This window comes from Morone saxatilis, unplaced genomic scaffold (genome assembly GCF_004916995.1).
Source record: "Morone saxatilis isolate NCDOM2014 unplaced genomic scaffold, NCSU_SB_2.0 Contig11, whole genome shotgun sequence".
Taxonomy (NCBI): domain Eukaryota; kingdom Metazoa; phylum Chordata; class Actinopteri; family Moronidae; genus Morone; species Morone saxatilis.
This window is the reverse complement of record NW_023339663.1, coordinates 13,012,793-13,029,019: the sequence shown is the minus strand read 5'-3', so window position 1 is coordinate 13,029,019 and position 16,227 is coordinate 13,012,793. Positions and strand designations below refer to the sequence as shown.

Sequence of the window (16,227 nt, the reverse complement as noted above, 5' to 3'; positions counted from 1 at the left end):
TCTTCAAATGAAAAAAGGATTAATGCACTTGTTTGCATGAAATGTATTATACAACTTTAAAAGTCATTAGTTAAACAAACCATGACAAACCACTGAAATATAATTCAAGGCACAAACAAAGAATTCTATCCCTATCACCCACACACACAAACACACACACACACACACATACACAAACCCACTTCAGGACAGCACTTCCTTTTTTACCTCCATTGCCACAAGCTAAATTCCTCAATTCATTAGAGGAGAAAAACACACAGTCCAACACTCTCATACATTCATCTGGCAAATGTGGCCTGAGGAATAATGATTTACTGTGGCTCATATTTCACCTGAGTGCACAGGGCAAACAGTTGACTGAAGTGTTGTGGAGAAAATGCTAACTGAGGCATTTTTGACTGGAGCAACTGGACAGATACTGTTTTGTGCTGTTTGTGTGAATGTTTTTGTATGTTCGGGTAAATACGATATACATAATATTTATATGCAGTATGTTGAGAAAATACATAAGCCATTTGAAGTTCACCATACACGATTCTTTTCCGACGCCTTGTGTGCACAGATATTGTGCCGCGGATCTCCAGTTTGCCATTAAGGATAAAGTTATATTTTTATAGTGAATAATCGTGTTTTCAAGCTAACCCCTATGGCTGAACAATATGGACGGTGTGTTCACACAGTGGACCCCTTTCTCTCTGTGCAGGAGTAAAGTCAGCACAGGTGGGGCCAGCTTCAAATCAGTCTCAGCTGCCGCCCTGCCCTGCCCTGTGTTCTCCTCCTAAAGAGCTTCCACTTATCTGCCTGCCACAGGACTGTCTGTGAGCACCCGACCACTGTCATGTAGACACCATTCTTAAATTGATTGTGACAGTGCAAGAGCCCCGATTTTTCTGCTTCGGAATCCAAGCTGCCTTTTCAACGCTAGTGTACAATGCTAAGCTTTTTTCTTATTTGTATATTTTTTTTAGCAAATTCCAAGAGAATGAATACAGCTTGTGTTCCAATTTAGTAACTACATATTTTCCTTCAGTTTGAGTAAATGCTTGAGCATTTTTTTTCCTCTCCCAACGGGGGGCCGGGAAACTGGCACTCAGCAGGGAAACTTAAACAGCTCTGTCGAGTATGAGGCTCAGAGACCCTGCACAGAGCAAGCATGCAACAGAGAGCAACCTTATCTGCCATAGGACACTGTGTCCTATATTTGTATACATTTGACACAATCTATGTGTGTATATATACATAAATACACACATATATATACAGTGCAATAATGTAATTACACGCGTCCTGTAAATTGTGATGAATGGGAACTTTGCATTTTTTTAAGAGAGAAATCTCATTGAGGTATATAATTATAAATGTCAAGTCTAAGTATCCATGTCTAAAAATCCTTTTTTCTTTCTCTGGCTCTTTCTCTCTGTCTCCTTCTTGCACTCCTCCTTCTACCTTGCCTCCTATTATCTGCTACTTTCTGTGGTTTGGAGCCCTTCCAGACGGCCTCCCTTTCTTGCTCTGTGGTTTTGTTCAGCAGATTTCATCTCCCTCCTCATCGTTCCTGCAGATTGACAGCTAAGCTCAGGTATGAAAACAAACAGTTAGCTCTGGAATTGACTGGTGAAAAGAAATCCGCCACTAATGCTCCTTCACAAACTCCTTTTTGCCTGCCCCTGCTGATGCTAAGCCTTAACAGCACACAAGAAAAGGCAGATGGAGATTTAAAATCATTAACCCTTAATATCACCATTCTACATGTCTGGCTTAAGCACACCGCCTCTACTGGATTATTGTGCTTGTTTCTTCTTACTCTAAAACCTAAAAAAATGTCTTTCCCGCAGAAACAGCACATTATGTAGCCAAACACCCACATGTCAATAAGCTATAATTAGAGATGTGTCATCTGTATGAGGTAAATGGTAGGTTGGGTTAGCAGACCTTGAAAAGCAAATCTCTGATGTTGTTGATACAATTGTTTTGCTTTGTTTGTTTATTGTACGTGCGTGTTCACCTCAACAGGATAAAGTATTCGGGGCATGTTTGAACACAACGAGAGTAAAAGAATGTCTTTCTTTTCATGGGTAAAGGCTCGGGTCAAATTCTGTCACACCAATTGTTTTTCAGTTTCGTTTTTTGAGAAATTATTTCCTCACCAGTCAGATTGCACCACTTGCCTCTGCAATAACACAATTACTCGTCTTTCAAGGTTTTGAGATTTTGGAACAATGTCAAAAGGTAGCCTACGAGGTGCTCAGTAAATTGGTTTGCAATCAGCATAGAATATACAAGGCCACTCTGCCGGTAGGTGCTGTAGTCTTTATCTGCATGTCAACCTTTAGTCTCTTTCTTTCTTTCATTGATTTAAAACCTACAGGCATGTTTTCCTTTTGTACTGATTTTAACCTAACAATTAATGGAACCTCTGATTCATCATAACACTTTAGATCTTAATCATAAGGTGTTTTCTGCTTGGTACCTTTGTTTGTGTTTTAATTAGGCAGACCTTGTGCGTCTCCAACCCTGGGCTTCTTTTTAATTGCCCGTATTTACATCAGGCAGACTTCAAACGCAGAGAGAGAGAGAGAGAGAGACATTTGTAAGGGGGAGCACAAAGCAGCCCTTTGAAATGTCTACAGTCATACGAAATGGCATGCTAATTAAAAATCTAAGGCTGCCACTGTGATAGGAGAAGCATTTATATTGGTAACTGTGGTGTATAGACTGTCTCCATAACTCATCAACAGACAGAGGCCATAGTGTTTATTATCAGACTCCCTACCTGTTTACAGACCACCAAGTAACCTTCCCGTTCCCATTCATCAAACAGAAGAAATGCCCTGCCTGTAATTTAACAGACCAGCTTTCAAAAGGCTAAATCATTTTAAACATTTTATCCAGTGCACTTTGATCTACTGTGGCATACAGTATACCAGGGCAGGTACAATGAATCTAGTTTACCAAGCAATGATTTATCCTTCAGTTCATTAAGGTTATTGCCAATGAATATACTTATTAGAACATTCAACAGCCTTTTTTCCATTTCCTCTGTAAGTGTAATTCAATAATTAAAACCAAAGTTTTATTTATGTACGTCACACGTCCTTTATAAAAAGAAAAAAATAAGCAAATTATCAAAATCACCTGCAGAGCAGTGAAGTGGGCCTTTATAGGTTTGTGAATAGTCTTCATGTTCAGGTTTCCAAGAAATAAAAACAAGACACAAGAAGCTGTCTGATGAAGGTAATCACTTAAAGAGTGTAGGAGCCAGTGACAGCTTGGTGTTATCAGCCAGCTGGTATTGTGCTTTCTTGCACTGTATAAACACACCAGCTCTCAGTAACAGTCAGTGCTAAGGACTGCGCAGCAGCCCTGCCCATCTTAGGCCCACCTTCACCCTGTCATAAACACAGATTTTGGGGGAGTGCTGAGTTGCGCTTTGCCGTCCTGCACTTAATACACTGCGCAGGGCGTTCACTGTCAGAGTCAAGACATTCCACTCAAACGCAGGCTCACTGAGGAGACGACTCTGTGCGTCTGAGCACCATCTCCTCTCCTAACGGCTTCTCTCCTCTCAGCTCGGCCATGCTCTGTTTACATCAAGCACACTTTTGGTTCAACAATTACCAGAGCAGCATGGATGTACTGCGTGTGCCAGAGCAGAGTAGCAAGGCTCATGGCCGTCTAAAGGGACAACAACAATAAACCGCTGACAAGCACACAGGGAGCCTCAGAATAAGTCTAAATGGGCTGGAATTCTGAAGACAGCACTTTGGAAGGAGTCAGGCATTCCAACAAAAGATAAGAGGAGAGAAATGAATGAGGAGGGCAGCCAAAGGCCTTTGTTTTATTTCAGAGTACAAGGCTGTTTCTGAGATTATACAGTACATAGATAATGTATGTCTGATAGGAATGAGGGACATGGCTTAAAAGTGATGTTTGTGTGATAGTGTGTAGTCCTACCTTTCACTTCTGCCAGAAGTTCACTGGTGTTGAGCCTCTCCATCTTTTCTTTCCAGTCTTTAGAGAGAAGTTTCTCCATGCATGAGGATTCTGAAAAAGAAAAATGAAAAAAATAAATAGAAAGTCATTTGAAAGAGAACATTTAGTCCCTCGTTTAATTTTTCTTTTTACGATTATTGGATATTGTGTATAGAATACACATATTGTGGATGGTATAAATTTCTAAATCTATTCACTTAAATGAAAAACTAAAGAAAGTCAGTGTACCAGATAAAAGAGGGTTATTTTATTTGATGGTATTGCGCAGTAAGCATTAAAAAAGACTCAGTCTGCCAGTAGAGGGATGAGCAAAGGGTGGAGTGAGGAGGGAAGCAGGCATTGTGGGGATAGAATAAGGGCAGAGACGCACATTAAGTGGGAAGGAAGTGAGACTGGGTACACCGAGCGTTCACATGGCTGCCAATGATGAAAACAATTAACATTTGTCCAGCAGACAATGAATCAGAGGAGGAATGGCTGCAATCTGCCATGCTGTCGCTGCGGTAGCTGATAAAGAACACACTGGGCCGGCTGACCCAGGCCTCCACCATCCTTGCACTGCTTAGGGGTCAGCCTGTTCCCATCAAACACCAGCAACAAAAGCAGCCCACCACCTTGAGCCACTGTCTCCACAGACTGCCTCCAATCTGAACTAGATCAAGACATGCAGTGTATAGTCCTGTTGATTCTGATTGAACAGGCAGCAATTGTGTGTAATCAAGCTCTGGGACAACAATTATATAATACACTCTATTTGATGAATATAAATTGGTTGTGCTGATTTCTATAGGAATTGTTGTCATGTTACATATAGTGCCTGAGGATGATATAATTTGTAAAACCATATTTCTCTAGATTTGGAGAAAAATGCAAAACCAAAGCAGACACACTAATTATGACCTCAAAGCCCCCGGGCACCATAATGACTAGTCCAACCACATATCATTTATGATCATAGTTCTGGCAACAAAAGGGCACAATTCATAAGCATGTTAATGATTCAAATGATGCCACATGTGTTTGTTTTCCAAGTTGCACATAATGTTTAACACAGAGAAATGGAGAATGACTGAGAAGGGCCGGTCACATGCAATATTTTAGACTCTTCCAGTTTCACCATCATCATCCTTGACATCAAACAAAGAAGAGATTTATACAGTTTACAACGTGTACATGTGTTGTTTCATTTTATCTGTCTGTAACATCTCTTTTCCTTTGCTTCCACAAACCAAACACCGTTGCTCGTTCTGACAAACACACTGACTTCAGAGGAACTGGGAGTAACAGGGAGTCAATAGTTCCACTGTGGCCTTGTTTAAGGACGGCTTTCAGAGAGATCAAGCAGAGTGACCATTTTGTTTGATTGTCCACTTCCTCCAATGTGATGGGGGTCGACAGGACATCTTCAGTTCTGGGTCATTATAACATTACTTCTGCTTTATTGACTTTCCAATTCCCAACTCACAGTTTGTCCCCTTGACCCTAAAAGAGGGAGAAAAAAAGGCTGTGTGTGTTGTGTGTGTTTGTGTCCATAACTCCCTCCATGGCACAAAGATCACAGATCTTAAAACAGGGGTTAAGCGCAGGGGGGAGTAGCAGAGCTCAGCTCTTCTTCCTTGCGCCTCACCCCTGAGTGAGACAGCTTCCTCTCCCGGAACAACAAACTCCCCTGAAATCATAATCTTCTGACAAACAGAGCAACATCAGTGCATGACATTTTCTCCCCTAAAGCACAGAAAAGGCTTATTTTTAAAGTGGTGTAAAGGGGAATTAAACAAACGCAGTGAACATATGTTAATATGCACACATATGCTTCCTCACACACATGCGCACACACACACATACGTACATACACACACTTTCATCACAGATGCTGCTCTAGCACTTGATCATTAAGGAATGCACCAACTGTTGGAGATAATGTGGTGCCAGCTTCCATTCTACTCCAGTCCTCCCCCTCCTTTCCACCTCCCTCCCAGGAGGGCTGCCGCTCCCTCACTTCTCCATCCCCTCCGCTGGGCCAGACACAACCTGCCAAGTCCTCCAACAGGAAAGACTACAGCTGGAATGCACCGCTGTCCTCCCTGCCTTCCACCTGGGAGAGGTGAATAATGACCTGGATTAGTCTATAAAATAACTCTCAAACATCTTTCAGTGTTCGAACAGCGTGGACAAAACAGGCAACCAAAAATGGATTTGGTGAAAGCAGACCAACTTTTACGCAGGCGTGCTCGAGGAAACAGTAAATGAGTCAGATGTCTGGCTTTTTTCAAAGCCCCCTTCTACAGCCTATTTTTCAGAAGAATTTAGATTAATAGGAGGAATGCTATTTCAGTTTCTAAAATGTCTGTCTGTTTTTTCTGGAGAAATTATAGATGCCAATGGAAACACTGGTTAGCATCAACATAATAATTACTGTCAGGTTATGACACAGAGAATGTCAAAATTGATACACACTGTATTCACCATAAAATAACAAATTATTTCTGATAAATTAAAGTATTTCTTATAAAAGATTCACACTTCACTGATTTGCAAGTGAAAAGCAAACATAATTATTTAAGACAGTTGCTGCGGAACCTCTGAAGTTTTTACTGTAAAGAGGAGTTTTCTGCTCTTGTCCTTTTAAAGTAGGACATCACATACTGGGGAATTAGCTAAAACAAGAGAAGAGTCCAGTGAGTTTATTTTTATTTTCCTATGGGGGCTCTTAAATCTCTCGCACCCCCACCCCTTCCATTTCTTCCCTCCCCCTCTCGAGATAAAATGCTCTGTGGCTGGGGAGCAGGCCATTCAGCTGGGATGAGAATGGAATGAAAACAATAGCCCTTATCAGGCTCTTATTTACATTTTCCCAGCGTCCCTGCAGTAGACAGCTTGGCTTGTCACCAAGCCCAGATCGCCCCACTGGACCCAGACCAACTTCCTCCAGCCCCAGCGATTCCAATGGTCCCTATGGACCCTTGCCTGGCAGAGACCCCCTCCACTCTGCAGCTAGCACAGATAGCAACATACAAGACAAAACTACTGGAGTGTGTGTCCAAGATGTGTTCCCATTGAGAGAGGAATGGTTTCTGGACTACTAAGCCCGTCTGGGTCTCATTGTCTCTTCTCTGGGGCTGGTGCTGTATAGCTGGAAAAATGCCCTGAATCCTTTCCCGAGATTTTTTGAGAGTTTCCAAGTGGCACTCAGAAGAAAGCGAAAAGTCATCACTGATTTAATTCTGCCAGATTCAATATGTTTGTCTCCTATCAGTGCTGTCATCTCTAGTATACAGCTTTCCTGTGCAGGTATTCTGTGATCTTATTGATGTGGGTGAACCGGCGCAGGGATTGAGACACCTAAAGCTGAGATGAGTTGGCTAGATTAGGCTACAGCTTTATTTTACTGTATTAAAAACAAAGCTAATGATCCTCATAAATCTCAACAAAGGAATGTTTCTAGGTTGATGTGTGACATAAACAAAGCTTTCAGCACCTGGCAGTCAGCTCTGCCAGAATATCATGTTCAGTATAAACCACAGTAGTGAAGCGGGGAGGCAGGTTACCACTATCTGTCCTGACACCGACTGACTCCCTGACGGTCTCGAGAGAAAATTTCTTTCCCTCTCATATTTCATACAGTTATTACTATCTGGTGTTTTAATGTAACAACTAATAATCTGAATTCATTTTTTTATTGTTCACACTAAGTAAGACAAAACACTTTTATTAAATTGAATGCCTGTGGTTTAGAGGCGAAGGTAAGGGAAAGTCGTTTGCTAATTTATGTGTTTATTGCTGCTCTAAACAGATTCAAACGATCATTGCAAACTGTAGAAAAGCTCAAATCACTGACTGGAACACAAAATAGACAAATAAACACAGCTTCAAACAAATCAAATCTTGTCACTTTGGAATTGGATTGGGCAGTAATAAAGTAGATCTTATAAATTCATGACACACTAATTTTTAATAGCCCCCCAGATTGGCATGGAGATGTGAAGTCCAGTGTGTATATTAAAGTTAGCAAATATACTAGCACTGTTTGGGCCAAATTTTTTTTCATTTTTACATATCAATGTCTAAAAGGTTTCATCTACTGAATTTGTTGATACAACCAAACATGCCATCATGTTTTAAAAGACTGACTCAAAGTACAGAAATGGTTTGTTACAACATGCAGCAATTGGTATTTTATTACCCTGTGTTGTCAGCAATGAAATCGTTTCAACTGTCTGCCACCACATTCTGAGCTTCTCTGTGTGTACTATTCTCCCGGGAGAAAGATGATACTTGTGTTTGAGTGTTTGTTGTGTTGAAAAGCAGTTGGCAGAGAAAAGGGGGCTATCTAGGAGAGTCAAATTAGCCGTAAGTCATGGATAACAGACTAAGAGACCTCCCCTTTAGCATTGGCCTTGTATATCAGTTGTCCCAGCCTCAAGGGGAAACATGTAATTACCAAATCAATGATCAACTGACACTGACCATATAAATAATTTCCTCCCCAGAATGCAGAGGCCCGTACAGTGAGGCACATAAGGAAACAATGCTATTTGCAGCGAGGAGGAGCCGAGGCACACAGGAAATGGGGTTTAGAGTCTCTAAACAAGCTTCAGCTTGAATGGAACACATTTTTTACAATTTGTCATGATCCAGTTATAGTCAACCAAAACCAAAACCTCCACAGAACACTAAACTGGGCATTAGGAAGATCTAAGAACTGCAATAACAAAACCTCAAGAAAACACCATTTAAAAGAAAAGAGTGATTCTAAGCAACAAAATAAAATTATTTAGCTTGTTGCAATTTCGACAAATAGACTAGCTGCTCAAAATACAGAAAAATCTGTGTTAAACTACATATGAAAAAAACAAAAAAATCAATTGTATAAAACCTGACCTACCAGTAACCACCATGTCCTTGAACAAGCTTCTTTATCATTCATTCTACACTGTAGATCAATAAGCTTGTGAAAATGCTTACGTTTGCTCTAACAAAACAAGCCACACATGTGGAAATATTACATATGCAAATTGTTAAATATATCTAGGGCCACAGAAAATGAGGATAGGTTTTAGGCTGTGGTTAACAAAGACATTTCGTGCCCTGCATATATGTTCAGAAAATATATGTGAGAAAAGAAAAAAATAAGTTTTTCATTTGGGATCTTGTCAAGGAAATATAATTGTGCAATATAATATGTTGATGACTGCTGCCTGGTAATGCTTAGCTAAGCGGTCTAATGAAGTAAGCAATGGGATGAGGAATATCCACTTTTGCTCAGTTTGAAAATTACAGAAATCATTTTTATTTTGCAATGATTTATACAGTCATAAATTTAGCATTAATGACTTTTATATGATTCTAGTGCTTTTGATATACTTTATTGTATTGACTCTACCATGTGATTACAGATGTTAAAATGATGTGTTTAAATTCTAAAAACTGGAATGTCTTAAATAGCTTTTTTTTTTTAAAAAGCTCTTAAATTTCACTCCTACATTCACTGTTTGATACAGTATATTTCTTTAATTCAGGCATAGATTTCTGTCTCAGAGATGAAACTCGAATTTCAGTCAGACAATGATAGGCTGACGTCTAATTTCCCATCCACTCTGCACTGCACGGGAAACAAATCAAAAGTCGAGATTGATAAAAAAGAAAATGACTGTGACACACTCCAAGGAGTCCTTTGAATATCTTAATCACAGACACACTAAAAACAAGACCCCATCATCACACCAAATAAAACATAATAATTACAAGAGGCAGGCAGGGAAGTGAAATGCAGAGAGAAAACATGTTTTTGTCATTCAGCCGGTAGTCCCTGAGACAACAGCTGTTGGATGCTGCAAATACTCCTGAAGTCTCCATAATCATGGCGTTATTGAAGTGAGGACAAAAAGGGCACTAATTGCAAGGGAGCAATCGGAACGCAATAGGTTACACACCCGGGTGATGCTGCACAATGCAAACGCTAAAGAGGGAGCTGGGGGGAAAAAAACATTCTGAGCACAACAGTGCGTTGTCGCTCATTTTCAGGCAATTACCTTTCCTCGTTGTCAACAGTCTTAATAAGCTCTACCATTTCAAGAAGACTTTTTGGTGCAGTTAAATAATTCCAGCTTTTTAATATGTAATTACTAGTGCTGGCATGCATAAATAAAAAGGTCCAGACATGTCAGTGTATTGTGGAGCACCTGCACCTCGTGGTGGGCTTTCTTTAACTGACACCTAATCATTATTCCACTTGGTGAACATCTCTGTTAGTCACCTTTAGACTATCCTGTTTGGTCATGTAAACAGTTGCTATAAATACATTGTAGGTAACTTGGATGAGGTGTACTTCATCTGGGGTTCTGACACATGTCCTCCCTTGCTGCCTCACTTCTTTTCATACTTGTTTCCTTAGTTCTTACTGTACCTTCTTTACCTCAACATGAAGGCCATAATCATACCTCACTAAGTACCAACATTAGTTGTTAGTGTGTAGAAGGGTCATGGGTCGGTTGTAGTTTTTCTTATTCAAAGGAATAGGAGTTTGAGAAGCTGCTTTGTCTGTGGCATCCTGTATTCCTGTATTCAAGGAATCAATAAAAATTCAATGTTGTATTTTGCGCCACTCTATTTCTTTGGTGAATATTTTGTGGTTGCTTCCAGCTAATTTAATCTGGAATCTCTTTTATCTATTCCATTAGCAATTGAAGGTTACCGACTTAAATGCCAAGTGGACTGAAAGATCCTGACACATACAACCACAGGTCAAAACTATTATAAACTGCAATTTAAAGTAGGAAAATTTGCAGGTAACTTTTTGATTATTGTGGCTTTTTCCTCAAGCATCTGAACACGCTGGCCTATGTGACGAGGAACTATCCCTCGCCTTTATCTGCACTGACCAACGTGTTAATCCCACAGTGTTGACCTGGCCATTCTGAGAAGACTTATACATACACAGCACCCTGACCTCTCTAAATAGGACACGTGTCTATCAAGCATATATGAATTAACCATCCTCAAGGGGCTTCACCTCCTGAGCTGAGCAGCATGTGACCTTTCCCAATCCATTTTACTGCGGCACTCTGTGGCAATCAGGCTTGAATTATTAAAGTGAGCAGTGAGCAATGATCAATTCATTGCGGCCCTTGCTCGCAGACTGCCTGGCCGTACTTCAGCAGAAATGACATTGAGAACACTTGAGTATGCTTCCAGACAATGCACATAAATGTGAAATATGTCAGGCCCAATATGTCAATAATCATAACTGTACAGGCTGAGGCCATGTCCAGGCTAATCCTACAGAAATGCTGTTAGATGACTGTGGGGTGAGCAGGTTTCAGTGCTATGATTCCTTACAAATGCTTTCTTGAGATAAAGAGTGGAACAAGTTGTAGGGCCAAGAGGCAAGTGTGCTGCATGTTGAGAATGCTGTGCATTCCCAATTTCTTTACTTTACTTTTTTGGAGAAAGCCATTTATAATAAATATTCTGAGCATTAAATGATCATATCTTGAAGAAACACTGGCGAAGACTTGTAATCCTTACAGAGGGCATGGGCCAGAAAAAGCCAAGATTCAGTCAAATTGCAGCTTCTTATCTATACAACAATTTAGAAAGGGGGGAAAACAAAAGCAAAGAAGTTGAAAGAGAGGGAAGGATTGCAGGAAAGTATACAACTCAAGGAACCTGGAAGTAGGAAGAGGGCAAGGAAAAAAATCTAATCAAAACTTCGTGAGGAGCAGATGAGGAGCCAAGATAAACCAGTACTCAGAGCCCCCAAAACTGCAATCTCCCCTTAAGCCGGAGAGTGGCAGCTGGCAGAACAGCTGGTGAATAGGATTAATGTCAGAAGAATGAAATAAAACTCAACATATGTCCGAGCCTGAGGTGTTGGGACTGTGCGTGATTGTGCCCCCGATGGATGCCATGTGTGCATCTGGAAGGAGCTGCTGTGCTGCTCCGCTCTCTACCCCACAAGGTCACTTTTAAGAACTAGGACCATTAAATGCTTGGATAGCAAAATGAACTTTTCATTCCCTCTCCTCTCCCTGTCTTTGCTTTACAGGCTCGAATCAGGCAGCAAAGGGAGTCTATTGAGCACAGCTATCAATACAATGCACCTTACAATTGCTAATTTGATTAAATTAAGCAAGACCAAATAGTACATGTATAAAGAACCGCACAAGGTCAAAAAGAAGTGGATGTTTTATCAAGATAAAACACCCAATCCCATGGGCATTTTTACACAATTGTTTGTGTTTTAATCAAAAAAAGCCTAATAAAGCACAGTGCCTTAAAATATCTCAAGTGCAACATTGGTTCATTTATTTATTTTTGATAACAATAGAGCAAGAAAGCAAAACAGAAAGGCAGGTAGAGAGAAAAAAAGATAAAGTGATGCATATGTGTGTTTGGTTTACTAGAAAGAAAAAGTAGACATTACTTCTGGAATCTCAGCCATTGCTGATGAGGGGATCAGCACTTGTAAAGATGCACATTACGAGGAGAAATATGTGGACTTGATTTCAATTTATAATTTCCATTTGATGTCAGTAATCATTAGGGTCCACACACTGTAATAAATTATAATAATTTCACACAAAAATTAAATTACTGGGTACCTTGCATTGGAGAGATTTTTTTGGGTACCCTGCAATTTAACTGTCAGATATAAACTTGCCAGCTAATCAATGCTCGAAAACATTCACATTTATTCATCTATGTTAAATTAATAGATGTGTGAAGAAAACGTGGAGTACTGTGATCATGGCTGTTCAGTGTGATTTAGTAAATTAATGGGTGTCTGACTCTACAAGGACAAAAAGAGACTAATAGGATCCACATGAATGCATTACAATTTGCAGTGAAGCCAAGTGTCTGGTATAGACATTGAAACTTTATTTCATCATAAACGCCGGACGCCGCCGATGCGCTTCAGAGATTGAACCATAAGATGAGATATTAAAAAATCACAAATTACAAGAATAAGCTAGGCAACATACTGTACTTTTGGTAATGCAGCATACTTTAAATGTGTTGAATTTTGCTAAAGTGCATGTGTGAATACCCTCCAACTGTATACTATAAATTTCCATTCAATTAAATGACAGATTTTGAGAGGAAAAAAGAAAACTAAACTCACAGCTAGGGTATTATTAATTTCAACTTCTGCAGTTTCGCTTTCTCATTTTCAAATAGTAATTAAAGTCGTTTATTGAATCTCCAGCCAACTTTGTTTACTAAGATGCCAGAGTTCAGTATGCACATGCACTGCTTAGTGGACTGGAAGACCAAAGGCCACTATTTTTAGATTGTGTCATTCGTTCTCTGAGGGGAAAAAAAGGAGATGCATGCACACAACAGAAAACTAAAATTAGTATTAGTAATAGTATCTCTTTGTGGTCTTTTGTTAAACTGTGTCATCAAACTAGAACTAACATTTTACCAACTTGTTTAACACAATTACTGACCAATGAAATGAATTACAAAGTTAAAAAATTCAGATTTCTTTGCCACTGGATGAAGAAATGATGCAGTAACTATAGCACGTCTAAAGGTTAAGCATTCCAACTTGTACATGGTCCCCATTCATTTGCCCACTGCTACATGCCTCAATGTGCTGTTGTTCAAGTTGGTACAGCAACAATAGAAGCTGTTTTTTTCCTTTCAATTGGCCCATTCGCTTTCTGTTGTATACAGAGCCATATGGACTGAGACCTGCTGGGCAACGATGGAGAAATTTGCTTCTCATAAGTGACTGAGCTCATTGGTCTAGCTCACAACAGGAAAACTAACAACAGGCTTACAGTATGGGCTTTGTCGAGCAAAGTGCCACCCACCCAGGAAAAAAATTACAAAGAAGAAGGAAAGAGGACGATGAGGTGTGCAGTAAAGAAAAAAACATAATTGTATAGAGTCTAATGACCAAATTTCCTTTTTTCCAATATTATGATAATTGGCTCAATAGCAAAAAGGTCGCTCCAACAAATCATTAATCTCAATTTCAAATAATAATGTCAATTTATCGATTGAACTACCGTGATGTGCAATTGACGATGTGGTCTTAAAACATATTAACCATCCGACCGGTGCAGACTTAAAAAATTATTCTGGAGGTACTTCCAAAGAGAGATGACGTTTGTCAAATAATTATAATCATTGGCACTGAGGCTTTGCAGTGCAATAAAACAGATTTCTATTCGTTTCTTCTGACATCCTCATCTCATCTCCTGGCGCATGTAATGTTATTGAACAAGGAGAAAGAAAAAGCATTGAGTGGGAGGACATCTGTTTCATCACTGTTGATTAAACAGTCTCTTTGTTCAAGACGCAACCATCAAAGTTTGGTGTAAGACATTGATGCTTGCTGTTTGGGAAAAACAATGCAAATATGTTAATAGGCTGCATGTACACTAGTTGTCATGTTTGCTTGTGTCAAGGCGGATCTCCTAGCTGGATGGCTGACGTACGTCTGACTTACAGAACAAGCCCGCTATGTGCTCTGAAATCATTAGCAGGCCACAGAGACTGTCTGTGCCCAGGGTGTGAGTTACACTCACACTATTTTGATCCTTGGTCAGATGACACCGGCTCTTTTGTCAAGTTATGTGTGGAGAATGCTTGGGAGCTGAATGCCACAGCTAGGACAGTGATACTGAGCTGGCACACAAATCTCCCAGTGTAACCCTACTGCAGGCATTCACACACACTCACACACACACACACAACACACACACAACACACAACACACACACACACAGCAGGACACATGTGTCTTCCCTCTGCGCCCCATCCCATTGTGGAATAGCCCCTGTTCTCTCCATTTCTGACTGCCTCGGCCCCTCCCCCTACATTATCCTGACTATATGAAGTTCCTCTGTGTATGTTCCACTTCATGTTCCTTTTAGCTGCATTTCCCAATTCTTGGCTTCACGGCCCAATGACAGATATAGTACCATTAATGGCTTCTGCCTTCTTATGTGTCAGTGTTTCACCATCTCTGTGCCCCTCCAAATACTGCGGTGTCACATTAAACAGTCAGACCATTACAAACTGCTGCTGATTTAATCGGCCAATCACCCATGTACAGTGCTGAGGCGAATCTATTGTTTTTTTTCAAACAGCAAATATAAATATTTCCCAATTTCCCCCGAACTGCTACTGCACAAGTAGTGATGTCACTGATGACTATACCTACAAGCAGTGAGTGGGTGTGTGAGTATGTAAAGACAAACAAGCCTCTGTGCAACCCTGGCTGTGATTTGTCTCTCTGAGACACTCGTTTCCTCCTATCAAGGGGTTCCTGTGCAGCCAGTAAGCCAGGATCACAATGGGAGTTTTGTGCTGCATGGGTGCAGGGGGACACACTCAACAGCTGAAACCCAGGAAGATGGCCCCTGGAATGCTCCGCAGCAGTTGCTACTGTTGACTAATCGGAATATGAGAACTGGGGAAGGTGATCTTGAATGCAAAGAATGGCACATTGAAGAAGCAGCTGCTTGTTTTGTCATCTGAATGACCAAGGCAGCAAAAAGGGTTCCCGTTTTGAAAGGGGCAACAAAATCTATATCTTAGCTTGTGTAAAGTGAAACCTGTGTCAGTCCCCCGTCATCCTGTGGGGACGTGCCGGTGTTACGTGAGGGCTGTGTTTTGGAACAGATAGTAAATACATAATTCAGCAGTGGACCAGGCACTCTGTGCTCCCTATTCCCCTCATACAGCCACTCCATTTAGCCCTGGGCTCTGATCTCAGCCTGGCATAGGAGCAACTTTGTCACTGGAGACTAAGATGGGGTAGGAGACAAAAATCATAGGAGGAGGGAAAATTTTGATCTGGATCAGGTAACGGTGACAAGATGGTAGCCACATCATGAAAAAGGGGAGAAAAAAAGAAAGGAAGAGGCAAAGAAAAAACTGGACAAGATGGAAGAGGATGGGGAAGTGAGATTAGGGAGGAGTGAGGGGCAGGGTATCTTTTTTGTGAAAGTTCACATGTCAGGCTGGCAGGCTGCCCGCGGCATACAGCCGAAAAATCTATTTAACGTCTGCTTCACAGGGTGACAAGAGGGTTGATTGGCAGAGAGCAGAGAGCCGCTTTTGATCATGTGTCCTAACAAGCGATTCCAGCTCATGTCTCTTCAGCCTGAACAGATCTACATTACCTATTCAAACAAAAGTGACAGACCAGAGCACTGCTCCGCTGGGCTGGTGCACCACGCCACACAGGCCAAGAGAGAACACACACACACACAC

At 40.7% G+C, this 16,227-nt stretch overlaps 1 protein-coding gene across 9 annotated transcripts in view; it reads right to left on the bottom strand.

Annotated features, from left to right (window-relative positions):
- sox6 (SRY-box transcription factor 6) overlaps positions 1-16,227 on the bottom strand; it is a 132,255-nt gene that overhangs the window by 62,311 nt on the left and 53,717 nt on the right. For all 9 annotated transcript variants that reach the window (XM_035682452.1, XM_035682450.1, XM_035682447.1 and 6 more), the window contains one exon: positions 3,955-4,044. In XM_035682452.1, coding sequence (XP_035538345.1) covers positions 3,955-4,044 — 90 coding nt within the window. The remainder of the gene's footprint in view (positions 1-3,954; positions 4,045-16,227) is intronic.